General features: G+C 41.5%; 1 protein-coding gene across 2 annotated transcripts in view; it reads left to right on the top strand.

The window, feature by feature from the left end:
- HDAC9 (histone deacetylase 9) overlaps positions 1–12,320 on the top strand; it is a 508,513-nt gene that overhangs the window by 426,873 nt on the left and 69,320 nt on the right. For both annotated transcript variants that reach the window (XM_066585479.1, XM_066585478.1), the window contains one exon: positions 1,616–1,737. In XM_066585479.1, the coding sequence (XP_066441576.1) occupies positions 1,616–1,737 (122 nt within the window). The remainder of the gene's footprint in view (positions 1–1,615; positions 1,738–12,320) is intronic.

Consider the following 12,320-nt stretch of genomic DNA (forward strand, 5'->3'; position numbering starts at 1 on the left):
AGTGCTTGATAGCTGAGCTTTGTCATTGACTGCAGCAGCCTGTGATGTCCCACAGGTTGCTGCAGCCTGTAAACATTACATCACAGGGAAGACTCAAATTTGCAGCATTAGATACATTGGGGAGCCGGGAGAGGTAAGTATTAGTTGGTTTGTTGTTTTAACACAGGGGGTGCCTCTTTAGATAAAAAATGGAAAAAGTCAGACAGCCCCTTTATGGGCCCTTTTACATGGGCGGATAAGTTATTAACATTCCCACATCCAACGGGAATCTGAATGATTATCGTTCAGTGTTAACTAGAGATGAGTGAGCGTACTCGTTAAGGCAAATTACTCGAGCGAGTATTGCCATTTTCGCCAAAAGATTCGGGGGCTGGTGGGGGTGAGCGGTGAGTTGCGGGAATGTTTTTTGTTAAGTGTCAATTCAAAGTTTGCTGAAACCGTGTATTTAATCCACTGAGGGTCAAGTCAATATTTGGTACATCTGTAATATAGAACATTGTATGACAGTAAAGGAGTATTAAATGCCAGCCAGAGTTGTAATTTGATTGTCCTGGGCCTCATATGGCATGTAATGGCAGGGAGGTGGTGGTGGTGGTGGGGGGGGGGGGGGTCATTTAGGCTTGTGTGCAGAATTGTGACATTGAAAAATTCTGTACCTTTTTGTGCAAGCCATACTTATTAAAACATTTGCAACAGTTTGCTCTTTTCTGTCATCTTCGACATTTTTCTAAAAAGTGGTGTAAGGGGGTGCAGCCATGATGTTGTTTGTTATTTCAGCATGGTATGAGACATCCACACGGCTGGTCCAGATTCCGGCAGTGGAATCACGCAGTAGAATCCAGCACTGACCGTAGCCGGTGACCCCCCGTACCTGTATTTTTCTTCTGAAATCTGTACTGCGAATGGTGCAGCTGTCACGCTGGCGCACATGCACAGTACATATTTCCCTGCACCCTCGCTAGGTCATGATGTGGGTCCCATGGCCATTGCAGAATAGATATTCCAGTATGGCTGCGGGTCGGACAATTTCCATTGACTTCAATGGAAGCCGTCCGTGCGGGTCCCACATGCTGTGATTTTTCATCAATTGCAGTTTCCACTCATGTGCATGAAGAATCACTTTTGCATAGCATACTATGGAGGGTTATTGCTGCGGAACCCGTGGGTGGATGCCCGCTCTGGATTCCACAATTCAAATCTGCCCATGTGCATTCACCCTAAGATGATTGTGCCTTTACTATAGATTATAGAGCTTGGAGGACTAAAGCATACTGCAGGAGTCTCTGCGTGTGTCTGCTCTTCTGTAATCTCCCGTAATCTCTGGTCAGTTTCCGGGCAGAGAGTAGATTGAGTGGGCTTCAGTGAGAAAAGGATGCAAGTGCAAGAGGTCCGCTGCAGAATACGGACTGGACCCAACGGGTGACCAGCACCAAAGGACTCTACAGGCATGGAAGAGGCAATGCCCCTACTGCATTTTTTCTTGGAGTGGTCATACCCAGGGGGTCCTCTGGATATCAGCTTGTGCCCAGCTCTTAAATCTGTCAGTTATGGCACTAGTGAACTTGAATCACCTTCCAGTATTTAGATTTCACGCATTTTGTTGCTTATGTTGCAGGGCAGCACATCATACGTCACTGGATCAAAGCTCTCCTCCACTAAGCGGGACCTTGCCATCATACAAATATCCTTTAGCAGGGCTCCAAGATAGCAAGGACGATTTTCCTTTAAGAAAAACTGGTAGGATTTAAATTTTTCTTACATGATCTTGATAAATATGTTTGTATGGTTGTCTTTAATACACCGCAGGCACTTTAATCAGCTGATTAGTGTAGGTGCTGGCAGTCAGACGACCACCAATTTCCTACTGATGGCCTATCCTACAGTTAGACTATCAATAACAGTCTTGGAAAACCTCTCATTCAAGTATATATTTGGAATGTTTCTCCATTTTTCCTGTTTAATGTGGGTACTTCCATCTCAGCCAATCATGGCCAAGATATCAATAGCCCTCTGTAGGTAGCACTGGGGTGGCCGGATATACTGAGCATCCACTAGTATGGGGGAGTGGGATGTTGTATTTAACCCCTTGGTGATATCTGCTGTACATGTACAGTGGATGTGTGCGGGGTTTGTATAGAGCGAGCTGACACCTGGTTACAGCAGCCATTATTGGAGATAACTCAGATTGGGACTTTTAACTATTTAAACGCTGCTATCAATTCTGACAATGGCATTTAAATATCTCAATATAATAGACATTTAAAGGGGTTGCCCAGGGCTAGAAAAACATGGCTGCTTTCTTCCAAACACAGCATCACACTTGCCCATGGGTTATGTCTAGTATTGCAGCTCAGCTCCCATTTGCTCCAATGGGAATTAGCTGCAATACCACACACAAGCATATGGACAAGGGAGGCGCTCTGTATGGATGAAAGAAGACATGTTTTTCTAACCCTGGAAAACCCATTTAAATGTCCCAAACTTGTCCTTCTCCATGATGAGGTCATGCCATTTGGGTGTTATGGAAGCCTGGGGCCATCGGGGCTGCCATGAATTTTTGCCTGTTAAGAATGCCTATAGGTATGCAATATAGTCCAAAACTAAAGTCCCGTTAAGGGACTTAAAAAGAATTAAAGGTAAGTGAAATTAAGGTTTTAGAATTATTACAAATAAATCTGAAAAGTTAAGAAAAAACGTTTTCCATATGTATAGTTAAAAAAAGCACATTTCATATTACTGCATCCATAAAAGTCCACTCACTTGTATAAATACATTATTTATCCCACATGGTGAATGCCATTAGCAGAAAACACACAATGCCAGAATTGCACTTTTTTTGGTCACCCCGTCCCCAAGAAAAACTTTAGTAAAGAACTATCAAAACGGACATACATACTTTCAAATGGTACCACTAAAAACTACAAGTTGTCCCACAAAAAACGCGCCCTCACACAGCTGCATGCTGCTCAAAATTCATTCAAACACACGAAAGTGCGAGATAATCGTTACTTCTAAACATGAAGCCGTTGTTCACTTTCAGCCAGCATAAAAATCATTGCCAGCTCACTTCTCGTTGCGTATAAACACTCCCCGCTCAGTGTTTCCTATAGGATTTGAATTGCAGGAATGCTGCCTTCCAATAGGTGGCACTGCGGAGGTATTGTTCCATCTCCCTTATTTGCATATTACCCAGAGGAGCATCAATGGCCTTATAAGTCTCCTCACTCACTCACCTTCTACGTGCTCTCCCTAAGGAGAAAAGATAGCGTTCCTGACCCCCATCACAGGCCCCTAAAGCTCAAAACCTACTGCACACTGATAAGGTGACAAATACTCTGAAACAGCTGTCTGTATATGGATTCTTACTTGCTTTTCAATTCCCAGTTATTATCACAAGGCTTGTATAAAGAGTCTAATATTGACTTGAAGGAATGCTGCCTTCCAATAGGTGGCGCTGCAGAAGTATTGTTCCGTCTCCCTTATTTCCATATAGCAATGTGAAGAAGTGAACAAATTCTCAGCAGTGATCTGCCGGTCTAAACATTCTGCATGAGCGGGAAGAACTAGCGGTGACGTCACCCGCCTTAACAAGAATCATCCCGTATAGAAGGGGATTATGCTTAAAAAGGACAGTTACAACTGAGTTTCGTGTGATTACCATAAATCATTATTTTAACAAAGCTCATGCTCTAACACATGTAGTGAGCCATAGCTTGCCTGTTGCGACACGCTATGTAGATATCGCAGCATGCCTATGCTATTTGTGTAGCCGGGGAGTCAATAGAAAACGATGGGCAACGCAAATAGCTTAAGACAAACACGTGGGGCACGCTAAACCAATCCGTACCTCATCAGTGATTTTAAGTAACAAGTATAAATATAGAGTAACATCGTAACAGATTTTGTCATTTGGCGCAACTCACTGTAATATCACAATTAAAGATGAGCGAGCGTACTTACTGAAAGCAAATACTCAAGTGAGTATTGCCTTTTGCGAGTACCTACCCACTCGTCTCAAAAGATTCAGGTGCCGGCGGGGGAGAGCGGGGAGGAACGGGGGGGGGGGAGATCTAGCTCTCTGCCTCGCTCCCCCCTGCTCCCTCCCGCAACTCACCGCTCTCCCCCGCCGGCACCCAAATCTTTTGAGACGAGCGGGCAGGTACTCGCTAAGGACAATACTCGCTTGAGTATTTGCCCTTATCGAGTACGCTCACTCATCTCTAATCACAATGTCTTATCAGCCGTTTGACATCCAGCAGTACTGCAGACTAACCTGCTGCAGTATCAGAACTCTGTGAGTTATCACACTGCATGGATACAAAGTATAAACATGTTTCATGTTTTCTTTATTTACAATCATATGTTTCAAAATTCAATCTCTGTCTAAATAAATGAGACTTTTTCTGCATCAATGTAACTTTTCTCCAGCTCTTTCCACCTACACAATAGCCTACAAATGCCAAGCCTTCCTGAACTGCACTATGTTCCCCTTTTCCGAGCATCCCATAGTAAACACATTATATCACTGCCCTTTGATGTCTAATCCAGGATAAATCCTGGCTGTTTTCCTTAGCTTCCAATGGGAATCAGGTTCTGTCCCGCTTTATATTTTCTGATGGACATCGTGTTTGCATCAAGTGAAACTTACTGAACCCCTGCTGAGAACATGAATAGGTGTAGAAATGTCTGTACCCTGAAAAAAGCCTACACAGCTGCTATTGAAGGTTAATGGAAGTGGCATTTGAAAGGGATACATGTCCCAAATGCAACTCTTATCAGAATCTCAGAGTAGGGAATTTGCCCTTTAGGTTTACCCCATGTCTATTGGTATTATATATAAATCGGCTGATATCTTAAACAGATGAAAAGTAGTCGACGCTGCAAATGAATCTTGAAGGATGATTAAACGTATAGCTGGGTAGAAATGTAGGCAGGCAAAAGCCTCAGATTCCAGCCGTGAGACTGAATACTTATCAAGTACTCCAACTATTAAGTAGTGTGCCCCTTAAAGGACTCCTGGAGAGTGTGGTTTGTTATCATTGGCCACCAATTATAAATGTTACATGGGATATTTCCTGCAAGCAAGAGTAGAAAGCACTGCAACAGGAGTCAGCTGACAGAATAACATGTAGGATTGGTATACTGGAATAAGTATAAAAGGTGCGGAAATTAGATTGTACACCCCACTGCAGGCAGAGGTTTTGCACCCAATAAGTTGAGTCATCAAGTAATTATGTACTATACCAGTCTGGGATTTGAATTTATGCATACTGTATACAAGAGCCTTGTTTGACATAGAGTGTTAAGGCAGCAGAAATGCAGTCCTAACTCCAGCTCATGACCTAAAGGTTGAGGGTTCAATCCCTGCTTGGTTCAGGTAGCCGGCTCAAGGTTGACTCATCCTTCTGAGGTTGGTAAAATACCCAGCTTGCTAGGGGTAAAAAGATGACTGGGGAAGGCAATGGCAAACCACCCCGAAAAAAATAGTCTGCCAAGAAAACGTCACAATCTGATGTCACCCGAGGAGTCAGTGCTTGTACTGGGGGACTTTACCTTTCCATACTGTATACATTAAGATGGGAATAGTAAAGAATAGCTCAGTGTGGGTTAGTTTTCAATTCATTGGATAGAATCATTGGATAGATACATTTATAATTAGTCAGACAAGCGAATTTTTCACGCATGTATAGGCGCGAGAAAAAAAAATGCAGAATGTATTTATAAAAAAACATGTGACCAAACCTTCAGACGCATTTTTAATTCATACTTGCTGTGTGGTCACACAATGGTGAAATTCACACATAAATAGTGCGACCCCATTGAAAGCAATGTGAGAAAATCACTATCCCCTGCTGCGGCTGTGACAGCTGCAGCAGGGGATTCCTTAGATTTGAAACCCCTGGATGCTGTTATATCCAGGTGTTTTACCTTGTTGTCAATGGGGCCGGGAGTAGCAGCGCCCGCCTCATTGAAAACATAGGGAGAAGATCGTGCTCCTCTGTCACAGCTGTGGCAGGGGATTTCTTCATCCCTGCGGGGAGTCCCCTTAAAGTAGATGATACTCTGAGTCCGGGGATGTAAGTTTTATGCTTACCTTCTTCGCTGTTCCCCTGTTGTCAGCGCTGAATTCATTGAGGTACGTGTTACGTAGTTCTCCCATTCTATTCATAGCATAGGACTACTTAGCGCATACATCAATGCATTCAGCAGCCGGTTTGAGCACTGAGAACAGGAGAGCAATGAGGAAGGTAAGTATAAATCTTACAATCCTGGACTCAGTGGGTTAACTAGTGTGAACCCATAAGCTTAGTTTATAGAGCTCAAAGTAGCTATCATATTTCCTTTAATCAGATTTGTTGCAATGATGGACACCTCCGGTTCTTGCCTGCAGTAGTTTTCATACATGAGGCCTGCAGGGTTTGTTTGCTGTCTGTAGCCATTAAAACTCATTGGTCTCCATTGGAGCTTGGGACTCAAAGTGGTCTTTTTTAAATTAATGATATCTGCAAAGTTGCCTAATTTTATGTTTTATATGAAAAGGAACAGGCTATAAATTGGTTGCTAAAGTCCATCTCTTCTTGCTGCTAGTAAATGAACAATAATATGAAGTATTGTACTTAGGAGGATTTCCAATTACAGATGATCCCACTGAAACCTTTAGAAAGCATTCTTCCTGTCGTCGGTGTAGACATTGATAACGTTCTACTTATGGTGTATATTTTCTGTCGGGTTAATGATTTACTAGCTCTACCACATTTCATTAATTAACATGACGTTTTAATGACATCCAGAAATACCCTGTTTACCTATTAAATCACAATAAGTAACATAGAGTTAATTCTAGCCCTCAGCTACATAACCCGTATGTTTTTATGCTGGTTTTATCAGGAAAAGAAACAGGAACCCCGACACGAGTCAAATGACCCTTGGCTCATTTAAATAGCCACAAGGCTATGCTGTAGGCCTTGGGGACAATGAGGGACTGTTGTACTACTTTGTCCATTGGACATACAATGACATCCTGTATATGCTTACAGTGATGGACAGGCACAAATCTGTCACCTTTGCCCTTGAGGTTAAGCCTTTTTTTCCTTTGCTGTGGGCGACATGGCTTAAGACAGTTTTTACTCTTTCATATAAAGTATGGGATACTTTTATATCAAATGTGATTTCCTAATAGAGATTTGTAATTAGATTAATTCCTCTTACATTCCAAAAACACAACAGGGAAGCAGCAGGGAATGGAAATTTCCTGGCAGCTGTCTAAGGTGTAACGTAAAGCTTTTGGGCACTACTGCAATAATATGTAACAGGACCCCCAAATATTACCCTTCGTTTATAGTACTGATTTCTTTCTTATGAACCATTCAGCCCCCTGAGACTTCAAACTGCAATCATTGCACCCAATATAGTTGCACCATACACAACACTTACTATTCTGCTATCCGGGCTTTGCCCAAGGAAATTGTGCTCCGATGCCGCTACTGCTCCCAAATGGACAGGTTAGGCTACTTTGACATCCCTTTGAGAGATGGCTTCTCCTATGTCGTTTTGGCTCAATGGGAGGATTAGATCTCAACGCAAAGGAAAGGGTATACAGTTCTTAAGAAAATATGAGGGAACCTCTTCCCTGCTACCTTTCACTGTGATTGAATCCGCTTCTTGGTCAATGCATGGAAGAGTAGATCTCCTGAAGTTACTATTAAAAGGGCTTAGTATAGATTGAGAATGGGGCATCCAATGACCCAAACAGTTGTGACCTGCCCTGGACACTATGGAGAATCTTGGGCCGGCTACTTGACTACCGGGATTGATAGGTTTTGCATGCAATATATATCTGCTGTATACGCAATGCCCTAATGTAGTAGTTTCAGCACAAGTGAGCCAGTGTTTGCCACCACATAGACTTACACAATGTTCATTACACTTGCTGAACATCAGCCTCTCACACAACCTCTCTAATGGTTCATTACTTTGATCCCTGATTGCTAAGGATAAGCTCATTTACATCTAACGGTCTCCACTTTTGTGTTTAGAATCATAATGACTTTATGGCTGCTAAATGTGTTTTTTATGAGTTTGTGGCTCTTTGTCTGTCCTGCTCCTTTAGGTCCAGACATGGCCTGTTAGGCTCATTCACACGAGGTATATATGCTGCATATTACGCCTGCATTTTGTGTGTGAGTAATATGCTGTGAACAGAGCCAATTGATTTCAGTGGGTTTGTTCACATGAACATTTTTTTAACACAATGTGCGATTGCGTGAAAAATATGCGTCATGTCCTATCTTTGTGCGTATTATACGGACAATGGGCATTCGTAAATATGCACTAAAAATGCAGGAAGCCTGCATATACACTACATATTTCTGTACAAAATGAATGGGATTTTGAGTAGCTTTTTATGCATGTATATACTCTGCATGTGAAAAATGACTGCCAATAGGCAGGAAACCGCAGCTCCACGGCGTATTTCGGCCGGAGAATGCACTGCATATTTACAGACCAAAATACGTATACGCCCATCTGAATGAGCCCTTAGACTATTGCTAGGTTTTGTAAAGCACCAATAGGCAACAGTTAGAGGGCTGTCATGTATACTTCAGTCCAAGTCTACAATGCACTATCTGCACATACAGTAAAGTTGGATATTTGGTGTTCTTACTTAGATGATCGTGACAACTACCAATTATACCAATTCTTGGTTGTCACTTAGCTTTCTGGATAACCTGAATACTAACACACCACCTTTTCTCCTCCTCTGGGTGTTAGTCTCCCGAAGGATTCTAGATAGCCTTTTCTTCACTCAGGATAAAGAGTCGAGTCACTACTTTAGCTTTGTATTTAAATGCCTAGGCCAATTCAGAGTGTCTTGGTGTTCCTCATGGTACCCAACACCCTAGGGATGCGTCACACCGGACCTACTACTCTTTGCTGAATGAGGTTCAAGGTGAGGATTGCTGTAGAGTTTTCTCATCTGTAGTAATAATTCATTGGGGCCTCCAGGGATAACCTTAACATCCGGTTTCAATGGAGATTGGGCACAATTTTAAGTCACTGGGTTTCAAAAAAAGCCTAACTCTCATAGTTGGTGTGTATAGTATATATAATTCTTAAGTTTTTGTGTTTGCTTAAATTTTAATACTTAATTTCATAACATTTTTAAGCCGATTTTATTGCTGACTTACTTTTGGCTGTTCTAAACAACATTGGGGTTTATCACCCTGTTAAAGGGAACCTATCATGTCCGATAAGCACCATTAACTAAGTTATGATGCATATAGGATAGTGAACATGGAGTCGGGGTTGTACTTCTCAGACTTACCCGGCTTCACATTCCCTCATCGTCATCCCTGGAACTTGGCGCTCAGTCTGTGAGCATGACTCTTTTCTTCAGTCAGTAGGCACGCCTGCACACTGTTCTCTATGGGAGTGCGCACCCAATGACTGACGGAAGGAGTTGGAGAGCCAACTTCCAGGGTTGATAGAGAGGATGACGGGGAGCTGGGTAAGTATAAGAAGTACATGGCCAAACATAACTTAGTTTATGGTGATTTTCCCAATGATAGTTTTCTTATAGGATAGCTTTCAGTTTATATGTCTACAATGCTCTAATATTGTGGCTGGTGTCACCTAGTGATTATTCACAAGGACATTGGATGATGTAGAATGTACTATATGTACATTGCAGCCTTTTCTGAAGAAATTATGTTGTGAGAGTACAATTATAGCATTCGCTCTGTAATGTTATGCATCCTATGTTTTTCGGATAGAGTACTGAAGTATTGGATTTAAGGTTGATATTTACTATTAGTCAAACCAGTCACTGAAATGCCATCATTTAACAGAATTTGTAGGTTAAAAAAAAATCACAAAACTTCTATAAAGAAATTCAGAATAATGAAAGAATCAAATAACATAACTTAAATATGTTGGAAAACTACACTGGTTTTGGTCTAGGAACTTAGAAAATCCTTACATTATTAATTAATTCGTGAACACGTGACCTAACAAATGATTTAAGTTATAGGGTTTGGCCTTATAGTCAGTGTCTGAACCCTTGCATTTAGGGCATTTTGGGTTCCTAGTTTCACTAAAAATAATCGAAAATCCTTTACCCTGAGCTATTTATCAGTTTTAGAAATGTATTTGAGGGGCCTTACTTCACATATACAGAAGAACTCCAGTCTACAAAACGACTGCCTTAACCTTGTGGCGTATTGACCCAGTGGGTAGCTTGACTGCTTTGTGGAATTGGTGCCTTGGGTTCCAATATTATGAAGTTTACATGCTTATTCCTATATTTGCGTAATGTTCTTGAGCTTCTTCAATTTTCTATAATTAGTGTTGAGGGAACGAACTGTTTCGGTTGAACTTTGCTAAAAGTTCGATTCAGCATAAACCCGAACCAAGCTTTAAGCAAAGTTCTTCCCGAACCAGGATTCTAATGGTTCGGTTCACTCAACACTAGTTCTGGGCACTGACATATAATACCTGTCTCAAAGCCATAAAAGGTCTGTATGACACTTTCAAGAGTATTATTCAATGCTTTTATGTCTCTTATACCGTGCTCTAAACTATTTTTAGGGTTTTTTGGTGAACTTACAATTCAGTTTGAACTTATTTGGATGTAATAGAACTTTTCGAAAAAGTGGCTGAACTGAACGTTTCAAAAATTTGCTCAATACTTATATAAGATTCTAAAAATGTGCTGAATTTAATTGGTTTCCTAGAAAATAGACTCTGATGTGTATATATTTATATGAACTGAGTGATGGCACTAATAAATATTCATATATATTACTAGTGTATGGGTAAATGTTAAACCCCACCAATGTTTTTGCATTAACTGAAACATCTGCTGGCTTAAACATCCTGTCATGTTGACTTGGGCCACGGTTGACTACTAGGTCTGGTTGGTAAACCTAGGTCATTAAGCATACTATACACAACTGTCAACTAGTGCGCATATAGTGTTTCAATCATACATAGCTGCGTTCATGTTATGTTGGTTTTAGCAGGCACTTCTTCAGAGCAGTAGCTCCATATGGCTTCAGTTTTAGGATTGTTAGCAGTTGCTTGTTGTTTTCTTAATTGATTGTAAGTGAGCAATCTACACAATCATGCAGTAAGATCACACATCATTGTTAATGCAATTGGGGAAACTAGCCCTAGGAAGTAGGGTTGATGGGATGCATTACACTTCTCTTGCTAAAATGGTAAAGTGCATGTAACTTACGGCCCATTTACATGTAATGATTATCGCTCAAAATTCATTTAAATGAACGAATGAGCAAGGAAACTTTTTCCATTGCATCTGCTTGCCCATATGTAAGGGACAGTTAAAGGATTTTTTCTGAGGTTTAGGTTAACTTCATCAGTATGTTTGATTTAAGAAAATTAAAAACCTTTAAGTGAACCCAAAGTCTTGAAATGGGCTGTTTCCTTTACCACTGCCTACTTTACCCACTGAGGTATCTGTTTAGAACACTACATAGTCATGTTGCATCCATTAACATGTCATGTATCATGGCTATGACACCAATCCTGGCACAGTAAAACATGGGTAGCGCTCCAGAGAGTGGATATACGTATTAAAAATATATGGGTGAAAAAGACAGGAAAAAACTCACCCGACGTCACCGGGCCACCATGGGGGGCACCGGCACGTCCAAACCCAGGATGGCGTATATCTCCAATTAATCCCTGGGTCCCTCAAGGTAATCCAATGGCAAATGCAATTACAGTGCACCGGCCAGTTATAGCATCCCCAGGAGAGCGCGGTGGTAGAATTCCAGGTGTAAGGAAACAACCAAGTAAGGGTGACTACCTGCTACGTTTTTTTTTTCACTGCGAAATTCGCAGCGTTTTTTCTTCTGCAGGGGTCTATGGGACTGGTAGTGTTAAAATCACGATCGCGCAAAATCGCAATTTACCGCAAAATTACCATTTTGCACGATCGCGATTTTAACATTGCAAATCCCATAGACCCCTGCAGAAAAAAAAACGCTGCGAATTTTGCAGGGGAAAAAAACTGTAGTGGGTAGTCACCCTAATATGGATAAATGGCAACAAATATAGAAAAAGTTACCAGCGCTCCGGTGCAGGGAAAAATAAGAGGAAGAGTATATAATGGAAGCACTTACGCTTGAGAAAGGCTTTTTTCTAAAGCAGAAACACGTCGCATATGGGTTAATAAATCGCTACTTATATTCCTTTGCCACACCTGCAATGTTGTCTGCTATCTGGGATTCAGGGATGCCGAGGACCAGGCACCCCTGTGAAGTAAGTGCTTCCTTATATACTCTTCCTCTTATTTT

Source organism: Eleutherodactylus coqui, chromosome 12, assembly GCF_035609145.1.
Source record: "Eleutherodactylus coqui strain aEleCoq1 chromosome 12, aEleCoq1.hap1, whole genome shotgun sequence".
In the NCBI taxonomy this organism is placed as follows: Eukaryota; Metazoa; Chordata; class Amphibia; order Anura; family Eleutherodactylidae; genus Eleutherodactylus; species Eleutherodactylus coqui.